Source organism: Schistocerca gregaria, chromosome 2 (assembly GCF_023897955.1).
Source record: "Schistocerca gregaria isolate iqSchGreg1 chromosome 2, iqSchGreg1.2, whole genome shotgun sequence".
Lineage (NCBI taxonomy): Eukaryota > Metazoa > Arthropoda > Insecta > Orthoptera > Acrididae > Schistocerca > Schistocerca gregaria.
The window spans coordinates 671624566-671638074 of record NC_064921.1 but is presented as its reverse complement, the minus strand read 5'-3'; the positions used below and the strand labels follow the sequence as shown (position 1 = coordinate 671638074).

The 13509-nt window shown below is 43.0% G+C and overlaps 1 protein-coding gene across 8 annotated transcripts in view; it reads left to right on the top strand.

Annotated features, from left to right (window-relative positions):
* The window catches only part of LOC126334718 (transmembrane protein 94), a 461078-nt gene that overhangs the window by 376920 nt on the left and 70649 nt on the right, over positions 1 to 13509 (top strand). For all 8 annotated transcript variants that reach the window (XM_049997238.1, XM_049997237.1, XM_049997233.1 and 5 more), the window contains one exon: positions 6493 to 6613. In XM_049997238.1, coding sequence (XP_049853195.1) covers positions 6493 to 6613 — 121 coding nt within the window. The remainder of the gene's footprint in view (positions 1 to 6492; positions 6614 to 13509) is intronic.

Sequence of the window (13509 nt, the reverse complement as noted above, 5' to 3'; positions counted from 1 at the left end):
ATCAGTCTTATCGGGCATGGGCCGCTACCCTGCACAGTCTTAGTCGCAAGTGTCATTTTGTCACAGGGTAGTCGCGAGAGTCGTATGCCCACGTTATGGTGTGCGACATCATTGTTTGTTCGACCCCTGATAGGGAGGTCCGGCAACAGGCCCTGTAGTTGGAAGACCCTTCCCTTGAAGAAGTCCTGTCCATTGCTCAATCGTATGAAGTCTCTCATGCAACAGGTCAACAGTTGGAAGCATGGCGTGACGTCGCGGTGGTTCAGGGTGGCACAGCTGCGTCCGGGGTGGACGACGTGCGAGTGGTACAATACGGCCGTTACGGCCGCTCCCGCATGGCGCGTAAACAAAGTTCCGGCCGCCGGCCCATGTTACCGTCCTGTGCGTCATCCTATATACGTCATGATCAGTAAGAGTGCACCCAGCGTTGGACCGTTTGTCGCAAATGTAATCGAAGGAAGCAGGTCCTGAGGGCATGGACGTTGACATTCAGGACGTTTCATCGGGCCAGGCTCCCAATGCATCAGAACACAAACTCTTCATCGAGGTGTCGGTTTGGTCGCGCTGATTACAACTGCAAGTAGATAGGGGCACGGAAGTATCCTTGTTGAATGCACAAACTTACTCTGACCTTGGGTCGCCCCTTTTGGCGCCAGTTTACCGGTGTCTCCGCGGTTATGGTAAACAGTTCATTCCCTTACTAGGTCAATTCACTACCGATGTTACTTACAAATCAGTCACTCGGCCTCTTACTTTTATTGTTGTCAGTGATGCGAGCTTCGCCAACCGTTTTGGATTGGATGCCTTTGAAGTTTTTGGTTTTTCTATCACAGACACCATGTAGTTGGTCTCCGAAGACATTCCCTATCAATCATTGGAATCTTTGACCTCTGACTTTAAGGATATCTTTGAGGAGGGCCTGGGGTGTGTTTCAGACTTTGAAGCTCACTTAACGTTGAAGGTGTTGGCTCGCACGCGTTATCTACACGCTAGGCATATCCCCTTGGCTCTCCGCCCTCAGGTAAAAACAGAGTTAGACTGACTGACTGCCTAGGGTTGTTCTTCCCATTTCTTCTACTTCCCATTTCTTCTTCTCGTTATTGTCAGGAAACCCTCGGGCAAATTACGTCTTTGTGGCGATTTTAAGGCCACCATTAATTCCCAATTGGTGGTGGACACCTATCCCTTGCCTTGTTCTGATAAATTGTTCTCCGACGTGGCGGGAGGCCAGTATGTTTCGAAAATCGATCTTTCGGAGGCTTATCATCAGATTCCACTTGATGAGGACTCCAAACAGCTGTTGGTCGTCAACACCCCGTTTGGCCTTTACCAATACCAGAGGTTGGCCTTCGGAATATCCAGTGCCCCAGCGATATTTCAGCGTTATCTTGAACATGTCACGTCGACAATCCCTCATTGTATTAATTACCAGGATGACATAATTGTCACAGGCCACAGCACAAAGGAACAACCTTTGAACCCTCTTTCTCAAATTCAGGTCCGTGGGCCTGTGTTTGAACCTGCAAAAGTCAAACTTCCAACTGTCCATTGAGTATGTGGGCTACACAATCCCTCGGCACGGTGTCCAGCCGCTGGGAAGTTTGGTCCAAGGTATCGTCGACCTGCCGTGGTCCACTTCACTGAAGGAGTTACAAGCTTTTTTATGCAAGATTGCCTGTTACCACCGGTTCATTCCCAGGGCTTCCACCATAGCCCGCCCCCTGTACTGCCTCCTGCACAAGATTGTTCCTTTTGATTGGTCACCTGCATGCAAGTGTGCGTTCACCTCGTTGAAGGGCCTCCTCACATCAGCACCTTGTTTGGCTACTTTTGACCCCAATAAGCCATTGGTCCTGGGTACAGATACTTCACAGTATGGGGTGGGGGTGGTCCTGTCCCATGGCAACGCGGATGGCTCCGAACAGCCACTGGCGTTTGCGTCTAAAACTCTTAGTCCCGTGCAGGCCCATTACTCCCGGGTGAAAAAAGAGGCTTTGGCCGTTGTCTATGCTGTTACCAAGTTTCACCCTTTCTTGTACGGCACAAACTTTCAGTTAATCACTGACCATAAGCCATTAATATCATTATTTTGCCCCACCTCTCAGATTCTGGATAGGGTTGCCCACAGACTGCAGCGCTGGGCATTGTTCCTCTCTAAGTACCATTATGACATTCATTTTCGCCCTACCGGACAGCATGCCGACGCCGACGCTCTTTGCCATCTTCCAATGGGCCCAGATCCTAAGTTTGATTGGGAGGAGGTTATGTGTTTTCATTTGGATGTGGCATCCCGTCAAGCAGTTGATGGCTTCCCGATCACTAGTTCTAGAGTCACCAGGGAAATGGCAGCTGACCCGGTTCTCTGGTAAGTAGTTCATCTCGTTCAGCAGGGGTGGTCGTCTCGAGCTCCAGGCCGGGCCTCGGACCCCTTCGTAATTATTTTGTCCTACGAGACCGCCTCTCAGTCTATGAAGGAGTTCTCCTGGCTACCAATGATACAGCTCCTCCCATGGTTGTTCCTGCAAGTTTGCGAAGGGAGGTGCTCATATTATTACATGAGGGGCACTGGGGTGTTTCCCGTACTAAAACCTTGGCTCGCAGACATGTGTACTGGCCCAGTATTGACAGAGAAATTGAGCACTTAGTGGCCGCCTGTTCCCAGTGTGGAGAGCCAACAGGCGTCTCCCAGGTCAGCGTTTTCTTCATGGCCGCCTGCAACCCAGGCATGGGAACGTGTTCACATAGATTTTGCGGGCCCGTTTCTCGATGGCTTTTGGCTCATTCTCATTTATGCTTATTCCCAATTTCCATATGTGGTCCGCTGCTCCTCAACCGCTTCAGAAGTTGCAATTCAGGCACTCGCAAAAATCTTTTCTATGGAAGGTCTTCCAGTCACCCTGGTATCGGACAATGGACGTCAGTTTGTTTCGCAGGCCTTCCAGGATTTTTGTAGGCACTTTGGTATTCAGCATGTTTGCTCTGCCCCCTTTCATCCACATTCGAATGGGGAAGCCGAGCACATGGTGCCCACATTTAAGACGCAGATGAAAAAGTATGTGCACGAATTTCCTGCGGAGGAGGTGTTGACGTTTTTCCTGACGGCATACCGGACAACACTGATGGGAGAACACAGCCCTGCAGAGCTCCTCCAGGGGCGCCAAACTAGGACTCTGCTGTACTTCCAACGGCCTGGTCCTCGCCAGTCTTTGCAAAACGGGGTACCAGGCTTTCCACCAGGTATGTCAGTCTGGGCACTTGAGTTTGGTCGCAATCCACGTTGGATGCCGGCGGTGGTCCTGCGCCGCAATGGCCGCTGGCTCTATACCTTGCAGGTGGGGGACCAGGACGTACGTCATCACCAAAATCAGCTATGTCCACGTTTGTGCACCCACCCTCTGACTCCTCAGGCACCGGCTTCACCATTGCTGGCACCTATGTTGTTTCCTCAGGGGACGCCACCGCCCCTCCTCACCTGTGACTCCGCCACACTGTGATGGCTCTCAGTCTTGGCAGCCTCCAGTAGCTCCAGCACCGGCATCGCCATCGTTAGAGATGCTTCGGCGAGAGCCGGTCCCCCTCGCAGGCGAGAATTCAGCCGCGCCTTTTCAGCTGACGTAACAACAACTCAGGCAGCACGGGCCGTGCCCAGTCAGTTTTACAGCGGGTATGCCTAGCAGACAGATCCCGGTCAACACTATGTGAAGTGCGACAGACAATGTGAATCGTGGTAAGACAGAGAGCTTTTAGTGACTTCCACAAATTTTACATGTAATTCCAAATCGGTACAGAACTTTTTTTATTTTTTGTTTATTTATTTTCTTCTGACAAAACTTTTAATTTATTACTTCATTTCTACCAACTCTACTCACAACACAGTTTGCAGACATCATCTGTACATATCTCTGAATATACCTGGAAAATACATCATTATAAATGAGAAATAGTTCAAGAGATGTGATGTCATGAAAATTGAGATGTGTTACAAACTAGCTTTTGCTTGAAATGGAGTACAAATTACCCAGATTACAGTCATCCAGTGTTTCATATTTAGAGCACTTCCAACAAACAAGCATAATTTCAAATCTTTTCGTAATTTTTGCCAGCTTAAATGCTTAATGTCCAACACAAGCGTCTTTTTAAAGTAAGAACTGATAGGGCATTGTACAAGCATCCTGTCACATGACATCTGTTCATGTGTGGCCACTCTTGGCCAGTCTCTCACTATGTCGCCATTACGTTTCACATATCTGCCAGTGATGGTTGAACGGTTATACTGCTTCGTTTGTTGCCATGCCAATCAGTGATCCCACCAACTGTGAAGTGTGCTTGGTTTTTCAGTTGTTAAATGCTAAACAAGTTTGCCCTGCTGAAATTCACTAGTGGCTTGTTGACATTTACGGTGCAAGTGTAATGAATGATGGAAATTGTGCATAAATGGGGTAGGCACTTTAATGAAGGAAGGACTAATGTTGATGATGAAGAATGATATGGATGGCCTAGTGTCATGAATGAAGAATTGAGACGAAAAGCTGATGAGGCATTTTGCCAAGAGAGGGGCTTCACATTGTTAGTGACAAACTTCACTACAAAAAATATGTACTAGATAGGTGCTAAAAATGTTGTCAGAAGAAAGCAAAACAAAGCAAATACCACATTTTTTGTACTTTTTGGAGTACTATCCTAAGGATAGTGGTGAGTTCTTGAGTTACATTGTGACCAGTGATGAAACATGGATTGCACACTACACTCCAGAGAATAAACATCAATCCAGTGGAGTGGCATCGTTCAGACTCCTCAAAAAAAAAAAAAAAAAAAAAATGTGCAAACAAGAACCTTCAACATGAAAAATTTGCCATGGTGTTTTGGGGCCAGAAAGATATTCTTCTGTCAGACTTTTTGCCAAGAGGAATGACGATAAATAACATTAAAATTTAGATGTGCTATTAAAAATTGCTGACAGAGACTACCGGCATCGTTCTGATTCACAACAATGCTCGGCCTCATGTTTCAGCAAGAACAAAGACGCAAGTGGAGATGTTTCATTGGGAATTGCTGCATTTCCTACCTTACAGCCCTGACTTAGCACCACCGGACTTCCATCTGTTTACAAAATTGAAACCTCTTGGAAAATGATGACTGTCGACAGAAACTGTTACTAACTGGTTTAACAATGAGGCAGTAGAGTTCTTTGATGCTGGGATCCAAAAGCTGGTGCCACGACTTGACAGATGTTTAAATGTTCATGGTGAACGTGTTGAAAAGTGAAAAAATGTGCATATTGTAGTTTGTGATACAATTTAAGTTCTTAAATAAAGTTTCTCATACGCCATTACAAATTGATTCTTTAAAAATGACCTTATCACATTAACTCATTTGTAAAGTAATAGATGTTTGCTATTGTTTTAAGCATGGGAGTTTCATTCTTTAAAGGAAATGGAGTTTACTGGTTGTTGAAAACAAGAAAGCAGTGGGTGCATGACATCCTGATGTTCATATTCTCAGGATTTTAGGTTAGTGTGGCAGTCACAATAGTCACTAGTTCATGATATGTAATGGATGAACTTCAGTTTACTGTGACACTCATTTACTCTGCATGAAAACTGGGGAAAAATCAATTATTATGAAAATGAAATTGAGAAAATAAAAACTGGAACATATTAAAATACAGAAACTATATAATAAAATATTGAAGCACAAAACACGATGAAACTTGCATACCTGTGAAGCACAAGTGGTAGGGTACAGCTGTCAGTCTCAACAATTTTGTGTCACAAAAGACTGATTATCTTTAGTAATGAGGGAAATGACCCATGTCCCGCCATGAAGTGTCTTGCACCTTTGCTCTTATATACAGGAGAGTCCTCACAATTTTTTTTGCACTGTTGCTCATTTTCTTCTATTGTACTTCCTTCTTTGATGTTTCTATGATGCACATTGTAATATTTGCCTTTTTGAGCCATTTCTGTACAGATTTATCTCTTATATTGTTTGATCTACTTGTTGTGGTATAGTATCACCAGTTGATGTAGTTCAACACAGACCTGGGAAATGCAAGGGTACGCGTGTCACACTGGCTGAAGCGTCTGTGCTGTTTTTATACATCTCACTGTGTGAGTCCACACACTTCATTCTTTGCCCAAAATAACGATCAGAATTCATGTTGTGGCATATTCTTATTACATCTCAAGGTAGTTGAAAGTTTCTTTGGCCAATTGATGCTGTTTTGTTTATACCAATGTATCTATACCCTTTTGTCTTCACTGGTCAATGCTTTACTTCAATTGTGGGGTTTCTTGTTTCTGTTAATGTTTTTTTAGCAACTTCGTAAACTGTTTCATGTGATGTGGTACTTAATTTATTATCTGTACACAATTACCTTGTGTTTTTCTAATTGTGTTGGCAGCTTCTATATATTAGAATATCTGTGTAGGCAATGCAGCCTCTGTAAATATAAATTAATTAAATTAATCATATGATGTACATGTGTTCTAGGCTCGTCACTTCATGCATTCAGTAACCAACAGTATCCAGTTTTGGATGTGTTGTGTGGCCAGTATATCAGTAGTGCAGGTTCTGGCCATTATCTTCATGCTGCCTCCAATCTTCTCTACAGGTCAGTATTTGCAGATATCAACAGAATGTATTTCGTTACTGAAAATTTATGTTAAAGAGAGATGTTTTCATGCTACTGTTACTTTTCTCAACTACTCCTGTTCATGGCACGTAGATGTGGAGGATTTGCATGAAACTTACAGTCCATACCAAACATGAGGATTGAGAAATTTTGCATATGGGATTATTAAGCTTTGTGGATCTGAAAGATCACCAGTTACCAAGGTAATGAGTTTGCTGTGAAGTTAAGTAGATGAAATTTCAGACAGTATGAGACATAATACTGCTCTTATGATACGTACTATTATGATACATATCTGGAAGGTAAGAGATAAAAGAAATCTGAGGAATTATAGTAAAGGCAGTGGTTCATAATGTTCACTGGTGTGCAAAAGTTAAGGACAAAAGTAAATTTTGCACAGTGTGTCACTGCCAAGTAACGTAGCTCAAATAATCTTGTACCATACAGAGAAAGAACTGCTACAGTTTAGTACAGAAGGAAACTGAAAGAAATATTCAATGTGACAAAAAAGAATTGATGATTTATTTAAAGACAATAATTATGCTGTAGTCACTGCAGTTTATGATGGTACATTACATTACAAAAGGCAAGACATGGTTCTTAATAGGATGTTTGATCACCAGGGATGGCAGTACTTGCTCTGAAATGTGCTCATATGCTGGTCAGTAGGTTTATAGTAAGCAGTTCTTGTGGTAGATCATACCATTTCTGCACCAGCGCATTTGATGACTGCTAGATGGCTGTTGGTGCAAGTGAACATGCTGCAATACATCTCCAACACATCCCATATGTGCTTGATAGGATTTAAGTCAGGGAAATGGGCAGGCCACTCCATTATCCTCTTGCTCCAAAAGCTACACAACCCGCACTATTCGTTGCAGTCCTGGATTGTTGATCACGAAAAAGGAAATCGGGACCAAATGCAGCCCTGAAAAGATATGCATGGGGAAGGAATACAGAGTCACAATAACAGTGATTGGTGAATGTACCGGATTCAAAGATTTGGAGGTCATTACTTCCTGGCAACATTAGGTCATCTCACAGCACAATACATGGTCCACCAAAGCAATCACGGTCACTCACATTCTGCAGCAGTAGCATCAGCAACAACAACAACAGCTGCTGCAACAGTTCAACAAACAGTGGGACCTCCAGCAGCAGTAGCAGCACAAACAGCAGTGGGACCTCCATCAGCAACAGCAGAAATTGCTGTTACAACTGCTGCAAAATCAAGAATAGTCTACAGCTGCAGTTTCCTCACCTCCCCCTCCACCATTTGCTTGCTTTGATGAGGCAAACAAGAGTTGAGCTGACTATTTATATCATTTTATTCTTCACTGCAAGGCAAGTAACTGACCCAGAACACCAGTTTATGCTCTTACTGCCTTCTTGTAATAAACTCTAGGAATTGGTGTAGGAACTAAATCCACTCTTGGACTCCAGTAGTTGAGCTTCCCTGATGTTTGTGGTTTGCTGATGGAGTACTACAGTCACCAAACTCATGTGGTTGCAGCTAAGCTTGAATTTAACAATTTTTTTGGGCAGTGTAAGTAAATGTATTATTATGGCATAGAATAGTAAGGGTTGAAAATTAGAAAATTAGGTTAAAACTCATTCATCTTGCAACAGACAAGGTGCGGTCATCCTGGGGCAGAGATAGGACTAGAAAATAAGCAATATGTTGCAAGTGGGTCAGGCCTCGCCACTTAACAACACCCTACTGAGAGAGAGAGGATGAGCTCAGCAGAAAATAGTACAAGACAGAAAAGTAACGGAAACATGACATGCATATTTGTAGCTCGTAAGAGATATCGAAAGAAACTGTACCTATTTCATAAGAACCAGTATCAGCAGTTAAGAGCTCGTTAAGTAAATATAGCAGAATAAGGACACTTAGGTTCATTACAGATTGAGCATCCCAGCTCCCTTTAAATGCTTGAGCTCTCAAGGAGTTGATAATTGGGATTGACACTATTCACAGTACCAGCACTCGATTCCATGATTCTGATACTGTAGCAAGTCTATGTCCTAGATATCCCAGAACAGTCTACGAACCAGCCGAAAATGTACTTGAAATGACAGTCTTTGTTTGGTGAACTTCATACTGTTCACTGTCTACCGTTGATAATGAAGAAGCTGACTGTCTTCCGACAACACCACATCGTGGAGTGCTGACAGCACTGAACTTCAGCAAAGAAACCTGCCGCAGGACCTCGTGTGGTCCATGTTTCTGCTCAGCATTTAAGCACCCCTGGGTGCTGAAACCTACCTGGCCCCAAGGAAGAGATCGATTGATAACACGACTTCCGAAAACACCATATCACAGATGGGTCATCAAGCTCAACATAGAATTCGGAGCGGGACGAGCACGCTCCAGCAGCTAGTTCAAGATCATTCGTGCTGGACCATAGCCGTGCTAGCAGTATGCTTTGGCACAAGGTCACTCATTCTTTGCCTGGGCCTGCAGACAACGAGCTGACTGAGTAGCAGTCAGTGGGAATCCAACACACAGCTGAATGAGGCATCGGCTACAAGTCTAGTGTGGAACAAGATGATTGTAAACATGGTTAATAAATAACTGAACTTTGACAATGTTTTACTAGCAGCAGAGATGCTTCACAGGCACCTAACTACTATCCTGGCTTCATGCAGAGCTGTCTCCACTCAGCCTCTCTGTAGTAGCAACATGGACTACCGTTTTGCAGGGCTTAGCGTGCAGGTGTGATTTTTCCTGTAAACAATGTATGTGGACTCATTAATCTGTGACCTCTTTCTCGTTAAATAAAAAGTTTGTGCAAAGGCTTTAGCCTCATCTAACCTTTTTTGCAAACTATGCTTAAACTTGACAAAAGTCGCAAAGTAACTGCATCAGTGTGAACATTGTTAATGGTGAAACTTCCTGGCAGATTAAAACTGTGTGCCCGACCGAGACTCGAACTCGGGATCTTTGCCTTTCGCGGGCAAGTGCTCTACCATCTGAGCACTTGCCCGCGAAAGGCAAAGATCCCGAGTTCGAGTCTCGGTCGGGCACACAGTTTTAATCTGCCAGGAAGTTTCATATCAGCGCACACTCCGCTGCAGAGTGAAAATCTCATTCTGGATTGTTAATGGTATTGGTCACTGTTATGCTCTACAATTAACTGATGACTTCCTGTTGTTGTCATCATCCAATTCACAAAGCACCTGTTCATTAGGTTCTTCACCAACATGGGATTCAGTTTTTACAGAATAGTTAGTGATCCACCACCTTAATTGTTTGTAAGATATGCAAATATGGAAGCATTTTGTTTGCCTTCAGTGTGCCTCAAAGCGAGTGGAAGCGCATACAACAGTTTCCTTCCCATCATTGTCAAAGGGTCCAATTAAAGTTCATGCCATTAAATTGTGTCCAGATCGTGCCCTGTGAGGTCAAAGACATCACTTCCCTCTCTATGACGTCATATGTTCTGACTGCCTGAAATCGCAACATCTGCAGTTGTCTTTCTGGGCCATTGTGAGACAACAACCATGGCCATCAGCATTATGCACGCTTTCTTGTTGATGTCCATAGCAGCTACAGATGGGATGCAGAGACATCTTTTGCAGCTGGTAATTAATGGAGCCATGGTGGATTTCCAGGTGGACACAGGCATGGCTCTGTGTCTGATTAATGTAGACACGTACTGGCACATTGGCTTCCCACAGCTGCATTACCCTCAGCACTGGGTGGTGACATACAGTGGCCAGTCATTCCCATCACAGGCTCAGATCATCATCCAAGTGTAAAATAGCTCGGTACCTGACCCTGTTAGTAGTTAACTCCTTGGTGCCATCTAACATTCATGGCTTAGACAGTTTTGTGCTTTTTTATTTCCAAATTCAAGCCAAAGTGAAACTTACAATCAATTTAAAACAGAACTAGATAGATTTAAAAGTATGGAAGCAATATCTCCAGTATCATCTAGCCTGTCATTAAAGCCCATTGGCAGTTAAGAAACTGAATCGATTACTTAGAACTGTTGTTATTTTAAGTCTACCATTAATGCTTAGGCAAATGTCAATCTGTATCCAATTCTAAGGCTGGGGAACAGTTGGCAAAATTGGCGGGGAGCATTATTTTTCAAAGATAGATCTCACTGATACCTACTCTCAGTTGCGTGTAGATGATCAGACAAAAACATTCTTAGTAATTAATAAACAGTTTGACCCATATTGTCATAACAGGCTGCCATTTTGGGTCTTAGTGCTCCTGTTATGTAGCACTCCTATGATATTTCAGAGATAACTTAGAACAACTCATTGAAGGTATCTTCAACTATTTTTACTATTTAGATGACTTGCTAATTACCAAGGCCACATGGGAGCAACAACTGTGTGACCTACAAATGTTATTTCAGTGTCCATTCAGGTTGGAATATCAACAATATTCCAACCCGAAGTTTCCATTATTTGATTGTGTCTTGTTAAAAATGAGAGTCAGACCATTCACAAAAAATCAGTCAGTGACAATGTTAAGAAATTTTTTTTACCATTTCTTCTGTAGCTGTATGTATTGTTTTGATTGATTAAGTTACTAGAGTCATCTGCAAAAAGAACTAATTCTGCATGTTGTATATTATGGGGTAGCTAAGAATGAGCCTTGGGGGCTCCATATGAGCTTTGCTTCTCCAGCCACAGGAATCTCCCTTATTACAGTGGTTGAATTATTAAGTACAATTTTCTGCATTCTTTTGATTAGATATAACACTATCCATTGATTGGCTATACTATCAATTCGATATAACCTCACTTCATGTAAGAGGATATTGTGGTTCACACAGTCAGCTGCCTTAAGTAAGTCACATAAAGTATTTAGTTCATTCAGAATCCCCTTATAACTCCTGCAAAGTAGCAGATTGACGTTTGTGTTGATGTATGTATGAAGATGGACTACAGTACTGTCTTCTACCACCGTACAGTGTTGCTGCTTCGCGTAAGTGGTGCATTGCAGCAACACTTGCTCCAGCTTGCGAGTATGCTGTTGGATGTAGATAAGACTACATGGAATCATCCAAGCATGGGCAAAAATAGTGGACAGTGAGGTTTCTCTGTAGGGGTTTCTCCAGAGACTTCCACAAGAAGTTGGTACCCATACACTGGGTAAGCAGCACCAAGTTGCAAATCTGTGTTTCATATGGTATCAGAGTTCAGAGACAGCAGAGGCAACACTTGCAGCAACACTTGCTCCAGCTTGCGAGTATGCTGTTGGATGTAGATAAGACTACATGGAATCATCCAAGCATGGGCAAAAATAGTGGACAGTGAGGTTTCTCTGTAGGGGTTTCTCCAGAGACTTCCACAAGAAGTTGGTACCCATACACTGGGTAAGCAGCACCAAGTTGCAAATCTGTGTTTCATATGGTATCAGAGTTCAGAGACAGCAGAGGCTGTTCTGAATATCCCAAAAGTATTGAGTGTCCAGCAACTACACAGAAATCAAACAATGGTCAGCATGTCAATTATCTGATAAGGGAGCATAGGCACATCACATTTCATAAGCTGGAGAAGGCAACAGGTCTGTAATGGTAAACCCTCCACACCATTATCCATGAGGATTTGAAGATTAAGAAGATATGTGCACAATGGGTACCCCATTCCCTCTCTATTGTACAGAAACAGAAATGTGTGGAGATACGTCAACAGTTAGTGCAACAGTTCAGTGCAGATCCAGTGGAGTTCTTTGAGCATCTGGTCGCCATCGATGAGTCATGGTTCTTCCATGAGGCTTCAGAAATGAAACACCAGTCTGTGCTGTGAAGACATACTGGGAGCCCTTGTCCAAAGAAGTCACGGCTGGGACTTTTTTTCACACAGGAACAAATGGTGACTGTGTACTGGTATCAGGAACGGATACTGCTGGAGGATTGGATCCCCCCCTTTATGACCATCAACAGTGATTGGAATTGCAGTTCACTGCACCATCTCTGCTGCCACAGAAAGTGGGGCCACATTGTTTGTCTCCAACATGACAATGCTTGGCCAAATGCCAGTCAACAGATCATTGCCACAGTGGCTGAACTTGGGCTTACAGTGCTGCCACATCCTCCATATTTACTGGATCTGGCTCCTGGTGACTATGCACTATTCAAAGCAATGAAGAGGTCATGCAGGGTAAAAAGTTCACTACCAATGACAAACTTTATGCAGTTGTCCATCAGAGGTGCCAGGATACCCCCAAAGAATGGTTTGCTATGCAAATACAAAAGCTGCCAGAACAGTGGTGAAAGTGCATAGACATAGGTGGGGAATACCTGTGATATAATCCGTATTATTTTGTTCAGTAAATGGTTACTGTAAACACAAAAAATTGTTATGCCAATCAGTGCTATTTTTTATTTACTGGTGGTAAGATTTTGTGAGTGAACATGAAATTCCTAGGAATTCTTCATAAATATCTTCAGTTCCTTCATCTCCACTGTTTGTTGCTGGGAAGTAAACTTGCATTATGCATACAACTACTGCAGAAACTTTTAGTTTTACCATCAGAAGTTGATCATTAACATGGTAGCTATTAATCATAGTGTTATTCCATTTTTTTCTTAAAACAAATCTCACGCCACTTGATCCTGGTTTTTCTTTGCCAGCAAAAATAACTTTGTAATCTTTTGATAAGTTGCATTTCTGTTTAGTTTCTGATGCACGTAGCACATGTAGTTCAGCATGATTATGATTTCTTTCAGTCCTTGTAGATTCCCAGCTTAATGTTCTTTTATTCCATGTTGTAATTTACAAATTTGTGCTTTTGCAAAGATTTTGCTATATAATGACCTGAGTAGTGTTGCTGTGATTCCTTTTTCTGCTGGCTTCTAGGATGTGATTCCCATGATCAGTGGTATGAATTATTTAGATTTTTCTGT